Below are 20,060 nucleotides of genomic sequence, written 5' to 3' on the forward strand. Positions count from 1 at the left end.
ATGGCAACTGAATACACTTATCCAGAGATCGAGTTGTTTGTCAAGGTAAGTCTTGATTAATAAAAGCAATCTTAAATTGTTATGTTATACGTGGACTATGTTTTCTGGAAGCATTGTGAATGTTGCTTCAGGTATGTTAAATGTCATTCTTTGTTTAAACATGAACAATGCCTGTCTTTCAGTGCCACATTAGTTATGCCACTCTTTACTTTCACAAGGACCAGCCGGTTGTTAATGTTCCTCAGTACTTCAGTTGATAAAGGCGATGACTTTTGAGAAGGCAAATTGATTACCTTGGGCAACAGTTTAATGATGAAGTCTCAACCTTGTTGTGTTTTTCCATTTAAAAGACGATAGCAAGGGCTACCTTGGCTATTGTCACTTGCACTTGATCTCAAATTACCTTTTTGGTGTTGTTTGTGATTCCTTTTAACTTGAAGTTTAATTAATCTTTTTGTTGTGAGATTTCTCCTTGCAAGAAAGCCAACTTGTTTCGAGGATTGTTTGTGAGTTTCCACAGAGTTCTAAAAACTCAAATGTCGTGTGTTTAATAAAATAAAATGATATGGATGTGCTGACTGCGGAAATTGTTGCCACAGTATTTATATTAAAGATTTGTTACAAATAGACTGGATCAAATAAGGGCAGTGGGTTTTATTCCCCAGAAGGGCATTGATGAACCAGATTTTTAATGACAAACCTGTAAGTTAATCACGATTATGGCACCTTGGTGCGAAGCTGGTGGAGCTGTGTCTCAGCTCCAGTGATCCCAGTTTGATTCTGGTCCTGGGTGCTGTCTGTGCGGAGTTGGCATATTCTCCCTGTGACCTTAGTAGGTATCCCCCGGGTGCTCCAGTCTCCTCCTATATGACAAAGTCAAGCAGGTTGATAGTAATTGCCACTGTAAATTGGCCCTAGAGTGTAGGTGAGTAGTAGAATTGGGAATGAGTTGATAAGAATGTGGGATCAATGTAGGATTTGTGTAAATGGGTGGTGAATCTGGTGGTCTGTAGGGACCGTTTCCATGCTGGATCTCTCTATGATTCTATGACCGGTGATGGTGTGGATATTGTACCAGGCAAGGTCAACATTTACCTGACTTCTGGCTGCAGCTGGTGGCATCACAGGTCACTCAGCACGGGTTCCCTCTGTTGCAAACGGAAATTGGAACTTTTGGGGGAAAAGCGCTGACCTTCATTAATAACCAGCAAAAATAAACCCAAAAGCACATTGCGCAGTGTGAGAATGAGGCAAGTGACTGCAGTGTCAAAGTCGAGTTTATTGTCATATGCACAAGTACATGTATGGTCAATGCCTCAGCAGACGAAGATAAACATAGCATATACCGCCTTTACCACCCTGTCTACCTGTGTTGCCACCTTCAGGGAACAATGCACTTCCCTGTAGCTGTGACACTTTACTCTGTATTCTGTTATTTTTACCCTGTACTACCTCAAGCACTGTGTACGAACAGTATGCAAGACAAGTTTGTCACTGTACCTCGGTACAAACTTCACTAAAACTCTAAAACTGAAACCCGTACATCTACATCCTTTTGTATCAGATTGGCTAAAGACCAGCTGCTGACATCATCTCCTCCGCCGATTTGCCTTTAATTTATGACCTTACGCCCACACGCACTTATTGGTAAAATTTGCTTAAAGTCTCTGAGGTGGCCCAGCACTCAGTTCAAGGGCAATTAGGGATGGTCTCCACCCCAACACAAACGTTCCTTTTGTTCTCTCCACTTTTCACTAAAACTCCCAGTGCCCTGCTATTCGTTATGTATGTCCTGGCCTGGTTTAGCTTCCCAAAATGCATCACTCTGCACTTCTCTGAGGTAAATTCCAACATCCATTCCCTTGCCCACTTTTCCACTTGATCTAGATCCTGTTGTAACGTTACACAATCTTCTTTGCTGTCTACTACACCACCACCAATTTTGGTGTCATCTGCAAACTTACTAATTATGCCACCTACATTCTCTTCGAAATTATTAATATATAGGACAACCAGTAAAGGACCCACCACTGATCGATGCGGCACACCACAGGTTACAGGTCTCCAATCTGAATAACAACCCTCCATTCCTCCCTCACCTCCTACCACCAAGCCAACTTTTGTATCCAATATGTTACCTTACTCTGGATTCCTATGTATTCTAAACCTCCTGGATCAGTCTGCCATGCAGGCCTTGTTAAAATCCATGTAGACAACACCTACCACCCTACCCTCATCAATCCTCTTGGTAGCCTCTTCAAAAGTTGTCACATTTCTGAGACGGGATCACTGACTATACCTAATAGTCCTTGCCTTTCCAAATGCAAATAAATCCTTTCCCTCAGCATCCCATCCAGTAAATTACTGATGTAAGGCTCAGCGACCTGTAGTTACCTGGCTTGTCCTTGCAGCCCTTCTGAACTAAAGACACAGGGACTCTGCAAAAGGATTTTTAGTCCATTTAGGGCTTGTTTTGATGTACTTATCTTTGCTGCGGTTTGCAGGAGAGATGTGCTGGCTGCAAGTGTGTATCTCCTCTGCAGGGGGAGTGCATGTGCAGTCAGGCTGAAGGATTACACAATATGCAAATACTAACTGGAAATTCTGTCTGGAATAATGCTTCCAAAGGTTACTGGGCCACCAGATTTTGTTTCTTTATTCACTCGGCAACATTTTCCATTTTATTGAAGGTTCTCCTAGAGCTGCGAGCCTTCATTTCATAATGACAACACCAAAGTGGATGACCTCGCATTTACTAACATTGTACTCCATCTACCAGACCCTTGCCCACTCACCTAATCTGTCTATATCTCTCTGTAGACTCTCCACATCCTCTGCTATGTCTATTTCTTGGTTTATTGCCTGTGCCACTGTAATGTTATTATTTGGTGGCCCATAGACAACTCCCACCAGTTATTTTTTCCCTTTACTATTCCTAAGGGCGGGCACGGTAGTGTAGCTATTACAGCGCCAGAGACCCACTGTAAGAAGTTTGTACGTTCTCCCCATGACTCCATGGGTTTCCTCCGGGAGCTCTGGTTTCCTCCCTCATTCCAAAGCTAGGAAGTTGTGGGCATGCTATGTTGGCGTTGGAAGTGTGGCGACACTTGCGGGCTGCCCCCAGAATACTCTATGCAAAAGATGCATTTCACTGTGTGTTTCGATGTACATGTGACTAATAAAGAAATCTTGTCATGCAACTGGATGATTTTTAAAAAAATATTTCTCATAACAGAGGCTATTCAGTCCATTGAGTCCATGACAGCTCTCAAAGCCATCCCAATCCCCCACTTATTCTCCTGTAATCTATTATCTGTCAGCCCTGAATCCTCTGGCTACCCATCTACACCAGGGGTAATTTAAAGTAACTAGTTAACTTATTCACCTGCACATCTTTGGGATGTTGGAGGAAATCTACACAGTCACAGAAGAACATGTAAATTTCACACACACACACACACACACACACACACACACACACACACACACACACACACACACACACACACACACACACACACACACACACACACACACACACACACAGCACCAGAGGTCAAGACTGAACTGGATCTCTGGAGCTGCTAGGGAGCAGCTCCACTTGTTATGCCACTATGACTTCTTAAAAAGTTCAGTTGAATTATTCAAGCTTTCTTGCAAAAAAAAATGCTGCAAAAGTTTTGACTGGACTTGGTGCTGAAAATTATTTTAAAACTTTCACGTCCAGGATTGAGTGGACAGTCAGAGAATTTTTCCCAGGGTGACAATGGCTAACACAAGGGGACATAATTTTAAGGTGATTGGAGGAAGATGTAAGGTGGCTGTCAGGGCTTAGTCTTTTACACAGAGAGTGGTGGGTGTGTGGAATGCACTGCCTGCAGAGGTTGTGGGGCAGATACATTAGGGACATTTAAGAGACTCTTAGATAGACACGTGAATGATAGAGAAATGGAGGGTTATGTAGGAGGGAACGGTCAGATAGATCTTAGAGCAGAATAAAATGTCGGCACAACATTGTGGGCTGAAGGGCCTGTACTGTGCTGTAATGTTCTATTACAAAAGGAAGTATTGGAATTGCTAGAATTCTGAAAGCTAAACTGACCAAACACTTCAGGTGGGTGTGATCTTTCTTCATATGAAGGACAACAACTGAAATGGTGACTTTGCTTTAGTTAAGGAGGTATCCAGGAATCTGGCCTTCATCCGCTGGGGCGCTGAGTACCAGAGAAGGGAAGTGATGCTTGAAGAGTACAGCAACTAGTTAGGCCACAGGTGGACTACTGTGTGTTCTGGTCACCTTATCACAGATAGCATGTGATGGCCCTAGAGAGTGATCTGTGATGGTGTTGCCAGGGCTGCAGGATTATTGTTGTAAAGAGATGTTGACAAGGTTGGAACAAAAATTTGAATGGAATTGTAATGGTGTGTAAAATTGAAAGGCCAAGGCAGGCTACCGTGAAGGATATGGCGACAGAAGAGACTGCAGATGCTGGAAAACTGTGGAGGAACTCAGTGGGTCAGGCGGCATCTGGACCCGAAAATCCTGATGCAGGGTCTTGACGCAAAACGTCGACTGTTCATTTCCCTCCGTAGATGCCTCCTGACCTGTTGGGTTCCCCCAGAGCTTTATGTGTTGTAACAGGAAGGATAGACTTACCTTGGCAGAGGGTTCAGTAATAGTGGGAAATAGATGTGTTGGAAGGGATTTGACTTTTTTCACCCAATAGGTGGTGGGGACTCTGGAATCCACTGCCTGACAGGGTGTTCGAGGCAGAAACCTTCACCAAATTTACAAAGTTCCAGTGTGATCACTTGCAGAACCGTAACCTGCAGGATCAGGTGTTGGGAAGTGGGATTAACCTCAATTCCTCCTCCTATTTGCCTTGATTGGCCAGATGGCCTCTGCACCATGAATTTCTACAGCTCTGCATTCATTAAATTATTGGGAAATGTTTTGCATTTGTTGAAGCCTTTGGGCTGATTTACAGGAGTGATAGCAAGCAAAATTTGACACTTATCCATACTTTGCGATAGATAACCAGACTCCTTGTCCAAGGAATGATGTTAATGAGTGTCTTAAAGGAGGTGGAAAGGATTAGAAAAAGAACTGCACACCTTGGGATCCAGAGTGGTGAAGCCATGGGTGTCATTGACAGTGTGACGGAAACCAGGAACGGGAATTTGATGAGGGTGGGGATGGTTTGTGAATACAACTATGCGAGTTATGTTGCAGGCAGCAGATCCTGGGTGAAACAATACTGAACACTTATTATTTATAATGCCTGGGGTGACCTAAAGTGGAGTATAATAATGATTTAGTTACTATAGCTACTATTTGCAATGTAGGGAAGCAGAGTGCCTTGTTGTGCACAGCAAGCTCCCACAGGCAGCAAATAAAATAAGGAATGAGTGTATTTTAGTGATGCTAATTGAGTGAATTTGTGTAGAAGCTGAGTTGAGTTTCTCGGAGGGTCGGATAGTGGGAGTTAGAGTGAAGAACTTCCAATGATCTTTCCCATTTCCATGTGTTTCTGCTGTCCAGTATTTGGCCATTAAGATTATCTGTAGAAAGTTGTCTTCAGAATGGCACAAGTACTTATTTTAGTAGAGCTATGTATGTTGCTCGAAATACTTCTGCTTGGTGAAAATCTCAAGCATTCCTTATTGATTTGCTGTAGGCTCCAAAATTTTCCAGTTAATTGTCCAGCTGACAGATATGCAGAAAAGCTCAATAATAGGATGTTCCTGACCCATTTTGTATTGTGTTGTACAGGCTGGTGGAGACGGTGAAAGCATCGGAAACTGCCCATTCTCCCAGCGGCTCTTTATGATCCTTTGGCTTAAAGGTGTGATATTTAACGTCACCACAGTTGACCTGAAGAGGTAAAAGTCTTACAAATTTAGACTGACTTATTCTCCCTGCCAGTTAAGTTTTAACGGTGTGGTTTCAGTTTTAAATCAAAATTTCTTCCTATGGAGATTTATTTCTCTGCTGCATCTAAGATAATTTATCGTAAACTTAACATGATTGTTGTTCAACGATGGTTTTCAAACACCAGGAATGCAGCTGACTGCACGGTGTGGATTGTGTTCCTCCAGCTGAGCTCCACAGCGTAAATTAGTTCCATGAACTTTGCTAAGTGTTAAGTATTGAATGCATTAAAGGATTTCTTTGTACTTTTGACTTTCAAGCCTCTTCAGCGTCAGTTTTCGCCACGTCCAGGTATTTTGTAGGTTAATGCACTGAGACAGGTGGTTATAACTTGTCAACAACTAGTAGAAGGCAAGCTAGATGTAAAATGTCAACTTTATTATATACAGCTGTTCCTACATAGCCTGAAGTTATGGGTCTATGATTCTGTCTTGCGGAACAAGATTGATCTGTCAGTGTGGGTTTGGTATGTTGACCAGAGTGTCTCAGAACTAAGAGTGAAGCCGAATGTGTTTATCGAGCTTGGCTCCCAACTTTAAAAGCAAGAAGAGCAGCAAACAAAGTAAATGCATAGTAAGATGCAAAGCTCCAACCCACTCCCTCTTACCCTGAAGAGCAATGACATGGGATGGAATGGCACCATATTTGTCTCGAGAGGATCTCCAGATTAATTCTTTCTCTGCTGGGTAACCTCGCTTGGAAAGGGGAGTGATTTTCAACTGCTTTCAGGCAAATGCAAGTACACAATAGGGTTGCTCTGCAAAATTGTGTGCAGGAAATGTGTTGCATCTTGTGTTGTACAGAATGTTTAGCTCAATTTGCAACATTCAGATAGAATCTTGAATAGTTTAGTCACGGATGAATCAGGGTTGCTACTTCTTTTTCATCCTGGTTTCTAAATTGACACCTCTTTTCATACAGAATCTATTCCAGGTGACTTGAAGTCACTTTTTTATAAGAAAGGTAATTGTATTTATTTTTGCAAATATTAAAAGATTGCAAGAATTACTTTTGTATTGTTGGCAGAATCTAATGAGAAAGAAGCTCCATGTTTTTTCTGTGAGTTCTCATTTTCTTTTGCTTTGATTCTTGTGCCTCACTCCTAGCGGTTTGGGTCACAAGTCAGAGCGTTGAGAGCAGTGGTTCTCGAGATATGGCTCAGGTGAACAGGAGTGAGGTGCCATCTGTGGAGTTGCTACCTATTACAACCTGCTCACAAAGGAGAACAGTGACACCTGGTGACGGTAACTGGGGATTACTTTAGTGAAAGTATTCAGTGTGGTTTCCCAAGGTCTGGGCGGGAATTCCACCACTTCTTACCCCCACACCTCATGCTGAACTCTTCGTTCATCCTTTATATTGTACTGTATCACTGAGACCACTGAGCAGTCAACTGAACTTGTATTGAACAAGAAGGGGGTTAAGAAGGCAATTCTCAACACTACATGCACCTTAATGTTGCAATGGGTATCTTTCTATGCACTTGATAATGAGGATATAGAATTTCAATTTGACGATAAGACATTTAAATATTGTTCATCGGCTTTCATTGATGATGTAACATCTAAACATAATTCCTACAGAGGCATCGTCAAAGGTTTATTTATACTGGAATTTTCTTTTGTAATAAATTTGGGTATGGAAGTTAATGTTAAGACCAGTGCTAGATTTCACAAAGCTTCCAAAAATGAAATGATTTGTATACAATTTGATCAATAATTGGGCAATTATTGAAAGTTACTGATGGGTTTATTGAGAAATACTTATGTGTGCATTGATCTCTGATTGGAGTTATTGGACATAGAGTCATACAGCTTCGAAGCAGGCCCTTCAGCACAACTCATCCATGCCGACCAAGATGCCTACATGAGCTAGTCCCATTTGCCTGCCTTTGGCCCATATCTCTCTAAACCTTTCCCATCCATGTACTTGTCCAAATGTCCTCTGGCAGCTCGTTCCACATCCTCATTGCCCCTCAGGTCCCTTTTAAGTTTTTCCCTCTTACCTTAAACCTATGCCCTCTAGTTTTAGACTCCCCTACCCTGGGAAAAAGACCCCTATCTATGCCCCTCATAATTTTATAAACCTCTATAAGGTCAACCCTCAGCCTCCAGCCTCACCCTTCAGCCTCAGGACATCAATGGGTCATTAACTTAACAAGTTAGGTCAACAACTTAAAGATTATTAGCAGAAGATCAACAAACAATTTGGAAATTCTGAAACTTGAATGTTAATAGAATCTAAGTATATAATACTGGCAAAGATATCACAAAATGTGGAGATATAAGAGAGTGCAGATACTGGAATCTGAAGCAAAACAACAAACTGCTGGAGGAACTCAGCGGGTCAGGCAGCATCTGTGGAGGCAGAAGGATATCTGATATCACAAAACATATTAGTTAATATAGATAAAGAACGCCACCAGAAAATACCTACATCTTTCAAATGATTTGGCGGGCAGAATTCTATAAGCAGGAGCGAGAGGAGGAGTTAATTTCTGTTCCTTTTGCCCAGGTTCTATTTTCCTTCTGCCTTTTTGAAGCAGCAAGGGATGATTTTCCATGCTAAGGAGGTGTCATTGGTTGGTCTTTTCCCTCAAGTTTCATCGATCCTAGTGTCGGATCCGGTTATTTTCGAATTCGCAGGTTCTTTCAGGAGTCCAAGAATGAGTTGAAAACAACTTGGTGCTTCACAAAGTTTTATCGGAAAAGTTTAATACAAAGAACAGAGCACATAGCACTAGCTTTACTACTAGGAGATGATCCAAGAGAAAGGAAGTAAAAATGAGCTAGGGCTAGGGGGAAAAGAGAACAAGAGAGTGATTCACAAATAAACGACACCTTTTATACCTGATAAGAGGTATTCCTTAGCTAACAATAGTCCAGTCAGAAAACCTATTAGATACCTGTGGCAAAAACCAATCAATGAGGAAACATGTATTCACCTGATGGATGAACCAATAAGCTAGGAAGCGGTCATTCCTTGTACAGCCACTTGAGGAGTACTAAACACTACATGTTTAAAAAAAAATTACTTAAAACAGTCGAATCCAACACGAGTGATACCAGTTGTGTAAGTGCCGTTGCTCAGTAAAGTTGTGAATTGCACTGTGTCTCTTCAGGAAGCCTGCCGATTTGCAAAATCTGGCTCCTGGCACCAATCCTCCATTTTTGACCTTTAATGGAGAAGTCAAAACAGATGTTAACAAGATTGAAGAATTCCTGGAAGAAAAGTTGGCCCCACCAAGGTGAGTTTTCGTGCATTGCATGAAATCAGTGTGCACTTCTAACTTGTCCCAGTGGTTGATGAGCTTTCAATATAAAAATGGATTAATTCAAGAAAGACCTCGGTGCCTTTAGAGTGAGTTGGTTAAAGCAAAACCATTATAGAGAGGCAGGACATTGGCACAGCCAGCAGAGCTGCTGCTGCACGTCTCCAACAACGCTGGTTCAATCCTGACCTCTGGAGTTTGCATGTTCTTCCTGTGACTGAGTGGGTTCCCTCTGGGTGCTCCCGTTGCCCTCCCACATCCTAAACGTGCGAATGGGCCACTGTATGTTACTTCTAATGATAGAATCTGAAGGGAGTTGATGGGTTTGAGGGGACAGTACAATGGGATTAGTGTAGGTAGAGGCTGCGGACTCGATGGGTCGAAGGACGTGTTTCTGTGCTGTAGGACTCTGTTCTTCTTAAACACTTTGCTGGAAGAGAATTTCTTGTGGTGCTAAGTCCGTTAGACTATCCTGCACACTTTCTCTCCGTTACATTGGAAATTCAGGCAGATAATTATATTGCAAAGGGCATAAGAAGAAATGGGAACGAGAGTAGACCATTCAGCCCATTGTGCCTGCTCCACCAGTGAATGAGGTCTTGGCTTCTCTGTTACCCGAATGCCACTTTCCTGCACCAACCTCTTATCTCTTGATTCCCATCATTACCTCTTTCAATTTTTTTTTCCTCAATGACTATGAGGGAAGGTAAATTCATTTTCAATCAGATGCAGAAAGAAAAATAAGGCGAAAGAAAGAATAGATAGTGATAAAGACAGAGAGAAAAAGAACAGAGTAGAAACTGAGGAAAAATGGTAATTAATTTTTTTTTCTGAGAACAATTTTACTGTATGTAGAATTGAGAGTCTTTAAATCACTGCTGTGCCCAGCGGTTTATGGGAGGTAGAGGGGAAATATCTGGGTGACCCTTCTTGAGGGCAAAGGGAATTTAGTGAGTCTGACAGAGTATCCTCAGGGTGAGGCAACAGGCCTGCGACACCAGTTCAATTGAGATTCTGTAGTTTGAGTTGCTCTCTTTGTGTTGAAGAGATTGATTTGCCGATAACTATTGGTTCACTTAAGGTGTACGTGCACAGTTAAGTCTGGACTTTGATGAGCTTTGACTTTAATGGGTAATTGCGCAAATCCACAGATCCCTAAAATTCCAAAAGTAAAATGCCACAGATGCTGCAAATCTGAAATGAAACCAGAAATTATTCATCAGGTTGGGTAGCATCTGTGGAGAGAAAAACAAAGTCAGTCTTTCTGGTTGATGAAAGCTTATTGACTTGAACTGTGAAGTTTTGTTTCTCTCTTCATAGCTGCTGCCTGGCCTGGTGAGTAATTTCAGAATTTTCTGTTTTAAACCTCCCAAAAACACCTGGGTGGTTAAGGCGTGTGTCAAAAACTGATCATCATTTATCCAGGGAGATTTGGTCCATGAAATCCAGTTAATTCCTTAGTGTGGAACTGATGCCCACATTGTTGAGGCTCTAGTAATAATCCCTGTTTATGGTGCAGAGAGTCCTCCCCAGTGCCTATGAAGGGGTCACAGATGGCAATTCACGCAAAGCCAATGTGTGAGTGGTTCTGGATTTTATGTGAATTGGATTCTCTCGATACAGTATCCCTAAAGATGTTTATGCGGCTGGATGTATAACATGAGTTTATTTCCTAGGTATCCAAAGCTTTCTGCCAGGCATCCAGAGTCTAATTCCGCAGGAGACGACGTCTTTGCCAAATTCTCAGCGTACATTAAGAACACCAGGAAAGACACAAATGACAGTAAGTATCGTTGCTGCAGCTGAGAGAGATCATACAATAATGCAAAGCAGGTCAGTTAGCATCCATTAAGACAAAAGGCTTTATTGACTCTGCACACACTCCTGTTTACATCAATGGTGCTGAGGTGGAGATTGTTGAGAGCTTCAAGTTCCTAGGTGTAAGTATCACTGATAGCCTGTCCTGATCCAACCACATAGATGTCATGGCTAAGGAGGCTAAACAAATTCAGCATGTCCCTATTGACCCTCACAAATTTTTATAGATACACCATAGAAAGTATCCTATCCAGATGCATCATGGCTTGGCATGGCAACTGCTCTGCCTGTGACTGCAAGAAACTGCAGAGAGTTGTGGACACAGCTTAGCACATTACAAAAGAACAGCCTCCCCTCCATGGACTCTGTCTATACTTATCACTGCCTCAGTAAAGCTGTCAACATAATCACCCTGGACATTCCCTCTTCTCCCCTCTCCCATCAGGCAGAAGATACCAAAGCCTGAAAGCACGTACCACCAGGCTTAAGGACAGCTTCTATCCCACTGTTATAAGACTATTGAATGGACCAGTTGAATGATAAGGTGGACTCTTGACCTCACAATCTATCTCGTCATGGCCCTGCACCTTATTGTCTGCCTGCATTGCACTTTCTCTATAATTGAGACACTATTCTGCATTCTGTTATTGTTTTCCCTTGTACTACCTTGATGTACTGATTTGGTGATGAAATGATCTGTCTGGATGGCTTTTCACTGTATCTCGGTACATGTGACAATAATAAACCAAGTACCAATTAACTCTTTAGAGGTTCCTTTGCTTTTCACTGACTAGAACTGCCCTTGGTGAAGAATGCTGGTGAGTTGGTTGAAAGGCAAACCCTGTCAGTGGTGCTGAGTGGAATTTCCTTCTGATGTGGGTTCTCACTCTCCCCATGTCCAGAAGAATCAAAGGAGCAGAATATTTAGCCTTTCGCATCTCTTTCTCTACTCAGGACCCTGAAAGAGGAGACCACCACTAGATGGTTCACTCTGGGTAGAGGTCCTTGTTGCTGGAATAATCCAACAGGCACCTGGAAGGGGTATAGGTAGTGGTGGGGAAGTCCTCTCCATGTGGTCATTCAGCATGTCAAGCTGGGGTGTGGAAGAGCTGTCACCCAGCTCCTGCACAGAAGGCAAGGAGGTGGTTACTGGCATCTGTGAAAGTTCATCTCCAACAGCTCCTTTAACTCGGGAGTTGAGCATCCATAGTTTGTTCTCAGGGAATGTGGACAGAGATCATTTAGTTCTGGAAGACCATCTCAATTAAAGAGGCCCATGAAGACCTGCTTGTCCTCCAGAAGAAGGAATCACCAAGCTGAACATGACCGACCAGCATGCTTCAAGGTCAATGGATACATGATGTGGAAAGCACTCAAACAAGGTGCAACTTGGGCAGAGAATCTGAGGGGGAGGCGATGGGGGAAAGGCCACCCCCTCGATTTCCTACAAGAGTCATAGAGACATACACCATGGAAACAGGCCCTTTGACCCAACTGACCCATGCCAAACAAGATGCCCATCCAAGCTAGTTCCATTTGCCAGTGTTTGGCCCAAAACCTTATAACCCTTTCCTATCCATGTACATGTCCAAGTATCTTTTAAAAGTTATTGTTGTACCTGCCTCAACCACTTCTTCTGACAGCTCAATCCACATACGTACCACCCACTGTGTAAAAAACAAAGTTGCCCCTCAAGTTCCTATTAAATATTACCCCTCTAACTTTTTCCTAGAGCGACAATGGCTAACGTGAGGGGACATAATTTTAAGGTGATTGGAGGAAGATATAAGGGGGATGTCAGGGGTAAGTTTTTTACACACAGAATGGTGGGTGCATGGAACACACTGCTGGCAGAGGTTGTGGGGGCAGATACGTTAGGGACATTTAAGAGACGCATGAATGATAGAGAAATGGGGGGCGATGTGGGAGGGAAGGGTTAGATAGATCTTAGAGCAGGATAAAATGCCGGCACAACATTGTGGGCCAAAGGTCCTGTACTGTGCTGTAGTGTTCTATGTTCTCTAGTTCTTGAAGAACCCTGGGAAAAAGACTGAGTGTATTCACCCCATCTATACCCCTCATGATTTTATGCACCGTTATAAGGTCGCCCCTCAGTCTCCTATGTTGCAAGGAATAACGTCCTAGCCTGTCCAACCTCTCCTTGTAACACAGGAGGAGTTAGCATTGGAAAGTTGCTTTCCTGTTGAGACTGCCCGTTGTACAAGCCATTAACTTGCCAACAAGTAAGAATTGCCTGTCTTTGCAGAACTGTTCATGTTGAAATTTCAGAAGAAATGTTCAGCAAAATACAATTTTTATTGAATTTGTTTTTACCTGGAAGAGCCCAGCCTATGCATATAAAAGGTGATTCACAATGAGGCAAATAATTAACAAGAGAATGAAATGTTTTTGGGGTTGACATGACGTATTGATTAAAATTTTTCAACAGGTCTTTAGACTTTGATTCAGCACAGTGCCACCAGGTGGTTACAGTTATATGGCAGCTTTAGCCACCATCTACAGCCACAGGGTTTCCTAACAGTTTGGTCTGACGGTTGACTGTGCTGTCAACCACTCCCCCACCCCAGACAGAATATCGCATTTTTCCACTATCTAAAAACACAAAAGCCCAAAGGAGCCTGCACATGTATGGAATGTCATTGGCTGGTGTGGGAGGAAAAATAATGCGGTGGGAGCAAATTAAACAAAGAGAAAGATAAGATTTCTTTATTAGTTACATGTACATTGAAACCCACCGTGATATACATCTTTGCGTAGAGTGTTCTGGGGACAGCCCACAAGTGTCGCCACGCTTCCGGCGCCAACATAGCATGCCCACAACTTCCTAACCCGTATGTCTTTGGAAGGTGGGAGGAAACCGGAGCACCTGGAGGAAACCCATGCAGACACGGGGAGAATGTACAAATTCCTTACAGACAGCGGCGGGAATTGAACCCAGGTCGCTGGCACTGTAATAGCGTTACGCTAACCGCTACACAACTGTGCCTGCGGATATTCAAGAAAAGAAGGCGGGGGGGATGCGTAAAAGAAAACTAAAGATTGAAGGCAAAACTGAAATTAATTTATTTTCCTGGTTGGAAACGTGTTTGAAAAATTTACGAACTTTCCCTTTTATTACCACTGTTTTTCGGGCAACAAAACAACAAATTTCACGTCATAGAATTCAGTGATAACAAATCTGATTCTGATTCAACAGTCACTTTTCTTATACTTTTTCAGGTTTGGAAAAGGCCTTGCTGAAAGCTCTGAAGAAATTGGATGATTATTTAAATGCACCTTTACCTGAAGAGATCGACTCTAATAGCACAGAGGAAGAGCTTTATTCGAACAGGAAGTTCCTTGATGGGGATGACTTGACCCTGGCAGATTGTAACCTCCTGCCAAAGCTTCACATTATCAAGGTTTACCTTGTTTCCTTTTCATTAGTAGGGTGTACTGGGGGGTGGTTTTAGAGAAAAAAAATATCCAAAGCTTATGTAATGTATGCATCTTTTGATTTTCACAATCCTGTTTAAGAAACGTCTGTGCAAATTTTCACTCTTGTGTCCATCATCTCTTGTAAAAACTGCAGCTCAACCATTGGGTCATTTTCTCCATGACTGATACCTGTCTCATTTTGCCATATTAGTAATAATAGGTATTGTGGTGGTACCAAGTAATTCAGAGACCCAAGTTCAGAACCTCACCTTGACAGCTGTGGAGTTTGCAATGTTACTTTTTTTTATCCAAAAGAAACTAGTAATTAGTGAAGACTGGAAAGCTGCTGGATTGTTGTAAAAGCCCATCTGATTCACTATTGTGAAACATTGGTCAAATTCAAGAGATTACTGGATAGGCATATGGAGGAATTTAAAATAGAAGGATATGTGGGAGGAAGGGGTTAGATAGTCTTAGGCGAGGTTTAAAGGTCGGCACAACACTGTGGGCCGAAGGGCGTGTATTGTGCTGTACTGTTCTATGGTTCTATGTCTATGTTCACTACTGTCCTTCAGAGAAGGGAATTTGCCCTCTGCACCTTGTCTGGTTTGTACTTGACTCCAGACCCACCAGTGTGGTTGACTTTTACATCCTCTGAGATGGCCTAGCACTCAGTTCAAGGGCAATTAGGGATGGTCTCCATCCCAACACAAACATTCCTTTCGTTCTCTCCACTTTTCTTCCCTCTGACCCCCCCACCCCACCCCCCCAACCTTCTCTGCGTCTTAATGCATGTTCAATATCTAGCTTTCCCTTGTTCTGATGATAGGTCCTCAGACTGATACATTATCTCTGTTCCTTTGTCCAGTCCTGATGCCTGACTTTTGCTGAGTATTTTTACCATTCTATATTTTTACCTTTAACTTAAAATTGGTGCTCAAATGTTGGTGTGGTTCTTCAGAGAGACAGTGCAAATTTGGAATTAGCTCTCTCAGACAGCTGTTGAGGTTGGTCGATTGGTAATTTCACATTGGAGGTGGCTAGATTTTTGTTAGGCAAGCGTATAAAGGGATAGAGAGCAAGGTCGGAAGATGGATTTAAGGTATGGGTCTGCCAAGAGTGGCGGAATGAGTTGAAGTGCCCTATTCCAGTCCCCCATGTACTGCTCCATCATAGCATCTTGTTTTTTTTCAAATTTTTAAAAAATTTTATTTACGGCGTGATGACAGGCCCTTCCGGCCCAACAAGTCCGCGCTATCCATTTTAAATCCCAAATTAACCTACCTGTACGTCTTTAGAATGTGGGAGGAAACCGGAGCACCCGGCGGAAACCCACACAGACACGGGAGAATGTACAAACTCCTTACAGACAGCGACATGAATCGAACCCCCACTGCTGGCACTGTAATAGCGTCGCGCTAACCGCTATGCTACCGTGCCACCAACCAAACCTGTGAAACTCAATGAAATGTGTTAGCCTTTTGTGCTCTGGATACCATGATACTAAGGAAATGCTTTAAGCTGCAGCAAAACATGTTTCATGTTGGAACTTTGCGGCCCATGGGAGTTTATCCCCTTAGAACGGAGTTGGAAGGTCAGTATGCACAATCCAACCCTCTCATGTTATATATATTTTGACATAAAAGTGGTTTATGTTCTTCTTGCAAGCATAAGAAATCAATCTTTTATTTTCTTTTCCTTAATTTAGATTGTAGCAATGAAATATCGAAATTTTGAGATCCCAAAGGAAATGACTGGAATTTGGAGATACCTGAAAAATGCTTATGAGAGGGAGGAATTTGTAAATACGTGTCCTGCTAATCGTGAGATTCAGATCGCATACTTGGATGTTGCAAAGAGGATGAAATAAATCCATTTATAAAGCTTGGAATGGACATTTGAACAGTGTGGTTCACTGCGTGGCAATGACTCACAATCCCTCTGTTTCAAAACTGGGTAACAAAGGGGCAGATCTTCACCCTTGATTTATACTCTAACTACATTTTAACAGACAGCCATAATGCAACAGTAGTCAATTGTCATAATGTTGATCATTTTATTTTCTAGTGGCCAAATCTGGGCAAAGAAATGGATAAGAAATGTAATGTTGGCAGAAATGTAGATGTGCAATTGAGTATGTGCATCTTGAATGTTCTTGTCCAAAGTACAAGGTTTGGTGAAATGAGATTACAAAACGCATTTACACGTATGCAAAAAAACTGCAGATGCTGGAAACCTGAAATCAAAACAGAAAATGTGGAAATCCTCAGCAGGTTGGGCAGCATCTGTGGAGAGAGAAACAGAGTTATTGACCTGAAATATAAATGCCTTCTCTCTCCACAGGTGTGGCCCGACCCACTGAGGATTTTCAACACTTTCTGTTTTTATTTTACATTTACATGTAAGTTCTTGTTAAAAGACAATTGTGAAAATTGATGATCCAGAGGTAACTGGTGACCTTTGAGTATTAACTTGATCTATCGCCCAGGCAATGGTAGACTTGGATCGCAGAGACAATCCCAGACCATCAGCAAGCCAACCACTGCTGTGTATTTTACAACAGGAGGAGCAAATTCTTTGGGGTAGAGCATGTTGCAGTTATTTTGCAGATTCTCTCTTGATCTTATTGCTTGTGTGTGCAGTAGTTTTCAAGCAAATATAGAATAAAATGGGACTTTATAGAGATTGGATGGACATCTTGGTTGGCATGGACGAGCTGGGCGAAGGGCCTGTTTCCGTGCAGTGTGACTGTTTAAAAACCAAGTATCTGTAATGGTGACTGAGGGCACAGTGTCAGAAGCCTTCGAATCGCTTGGGTACGAAAGGGAGGAATTCATCTACACATGAGGATTTCGAGAGGTCTATGGTTCATAGAACTGGAAGAGTTTGTTCAGCTCATCGAGCAAATGCCAACTGATAGGAAAGCAATCGTGTCAGTCTCATTTGCCTGTCCTTTCCTGGTAGCTCAGTAAATTATTTTCGAGTGTATTTTGAAGGCCCTGATTGATTCTGTTTCCACCACCCTCATGGACAGAGTATTCCAGATCATAATAAACCTTTGCTTTCCCTCACATTGCCCTTGTACCTTCTGCTCATCATTTTCAACTCTGCTCCAGGTTCTAGAGCCATCCACTAATGAGTAAAACCTTCCTCCATTGACCAGTCATGGAGACATACAACACAGAAACAGGCCCTTCACACCACCCCCCTCCCTATATCCATGTTGATCATCAAGTACCTATCTGTATTAACTGCATTAATCCCATTTATCAGCACTTAGGCTGTAGCCTTCTCTGCCTTCATGATTCAAGTGCTTGTTTGGTTACTTCTCCAATGTAGTGAGAGTACTTGCCTCCACCACTCACTCAGACAGTGAGTTCCAGATTCCATCCTCTCTATCTCTGGGTAAGAAAGATTCTCAGATTGCCTCTAAACCTCTTTTTCTCTACCCTAAATTGAAGCCCTCTAGTTTTAAACACCTCCCCTTTTGGGAAAAATGTCCCACTATCTATCCTCATTTCAAGTCCCTTCTCAACCCCTTCTGTTCTAAGCAGAATGAACCTAGCCAGTCCGGTCTCTAACACGTGTGGTATTAAAGTTATTTTGCTTTTGTCATCCAAGCCCGTAAACTCGCAAGCAGTCCAGTATCTTGATTGATTGCTGAGGTATTCCAACTGTTTGCCTTGGTTTTACAGTACCTGTTGGTAGTGAAGTTCACCATTATTTACTACTCTCTGTGTTTATGCATAAATTCTTTCCAGAAAATGGTAGTGTGAGTTGCTTTGTTAGACCATATTCTTTGAAGGACTGTCTAAAGCCCCTTGTTATCAGCCATCCAGTGTCCAACCATGTAATTATCAGTCGTGATCAGCAGAAGCAGAGAGAGCATCACAAGATGACGGATTCTCCAAGGTTCAGAGTGTCGCTCACTGTGCCATCCCTGCTTTAAAGCTTTTGTACATCGAGCAAGAAAGCTGCTATTTCATAGATGCACATATTGTATGCTCACAGTGCAACTTCAATTTCTGAATCACAGAAAATGCAAATATTTTTTAGTTTAATGTTCTTTGCTTTCATTAGTCCTTTGGAACTTTCTTTGCACTTTCTACTTGGTTGGACACCTAGTAGAACAGCTGCCTCACAGCTCCATATGAGTTGGGTTCAATACTGACGCTGGTCCTAGTGCTGTCTGCGTGGAGTTTGCATGTTCTCCCTGTGACTGTGTGGGTTTCTTCTGGGTGCTCCAGTTTCCTCCCACATGTTAAAAGCATGAGAATTGGTGGGTTAAGTGGCAACTGTAAATTGGTAGGTGAATGGTGGAATCGAGTGGAGTTGATAGGGATGTGGGGAGAATAAGATGGGATTAGTGTAAATGGGTGCTTGGGGGTTGGTGCAAGCTTGGTGGTCTGAAGGGCCCGTTTCTATGTTCTATGACTCTGTGATTCAACTTAAAATATTGATTCTAAAGCAATCAGTGTGTTGCAGCTCTTTATAAATAGGGTGGAGAGGCAGGGGGGATTTTGGAGATGAAGGATCATGTTTTTGTCATTGTTCCTTCTGCCTTTCTCCTATCCCAGTGTTGTAGGGGAAGGAATAGACAGGTATAATAAAGAGTAAAATAGGATGTAACTTGTGCTGATGTGGTAACAGGAAACCACTGATAAGGTATTGGTTTATTATTGTCACTTGTACCGAGGTACAGTGAAAAACTTGTCTTGCAAAGTGATCGTACAGGTCAATTCATTACACTGTGCAGTTACATTGAGTTAGTACAGGTAAAGACAATAATAGTACAGAGTTAAGTGTCACAGCTACAGAGAAAGTGCAGTGCAATAAGGTGCAAGGTCACAACAAGGTAGATCATGAGGTCGTAGTCCATCTCATCACATGAGCGAACCATTCAATAGTCTTATCACAGTGGAGTAGAGCTGTCCTTAAATCTGGTGGTACGTGCCCTCAGGCTCCTGTATCTTCTACCTGATGGAAGAGGAGAGAAGAGAGAATGTCCCGGGTGGGTGGGGTCTTTGATTATGCTGGCTGCTTCACCAAGACAACAAGAGGTAAAGAGTCCAAGGCGGGGAGGCTGGTGTCCGTGATGTGCTGGGCTGTGTCCACAACTCTCTGCAGTTTCTTGCGGTCCTGGGCAGAGCAGTTGCTGTACTGAGCCTTGATGCATCCAGATAGGATGCTTTCTGTGGTGCATCGATAAAAGTTGGTGAGTGTCAAAGGGGACAAACCGAATTTCTTTAGCCTCCCGAGGAAGTAGAGGCACTGGTGAGCTTTCTTGGCTGTGGCATCTACGTGATTGGACAGGGACAAGCTGTTGGTGATGTTCACTCCCAGGAACTTGAAGCTCTCAACCCTCTCGACCTCAGCACCGTTGATGTGGACAGGTGCATGTACACTGCCCCCTTTCCTGAAGTCAATGACCAGCTCTTTTGTTGACATTGAGGGAAATGTTGTTGTCATGACACCATTCCACTAAATTCTCTATCTTCTTCCTGTACTCCGACTCATCGCCGTTTGAGATATGGCCTACAACGGTGGTATCATCTGCAAACTTGTAGATGGAGTTAGAGCAGAATCTGGCCACACAGTCGT

The 20,060-nt window shown here is 42.7% G+C and overlaps 1 protein-coding gene across 1 annotated transcript; it reads left to right on the plus strand.

The window, feature by feature from the left end:
• Nucleotides 1–16,329, plus strand: LOC127569475 (chloride intracellular channel protein 4-like). Its single transcript, XM_052014171.1, has 6 exons — nt 1–45; nt 5,774–5,883; nt 9,054–9,179; nt 10,880–10,986; nt 14,262–14,443; nt 16,168–16,329. Exons 1-6 carry the CDS (start codon nt 1–3, stop codon nt 16,327–16,329), a joined length of 732 nt encoding a protein of 243 aa, XP_051870131.1.
• Nucleotides 16,330–20,060: the final 3,731 nt, after the last annotated feature.

Source organism: Pristis pectinata, chromosome 4, assembly GCF_009764475.1.
Source record: "Pristis pectinata isolate sPriPec2 chromosome 4, sPriPec2.1.pri, whole genome shotgun sequence".
NCBI classification, from domain to species: domain Eukaryota; kingdom Metazoa; phylum Chordata; class Chondrichthyes; order Rhinopristiformes; family Pristidae; genus Pristis; species Pristis pectinata.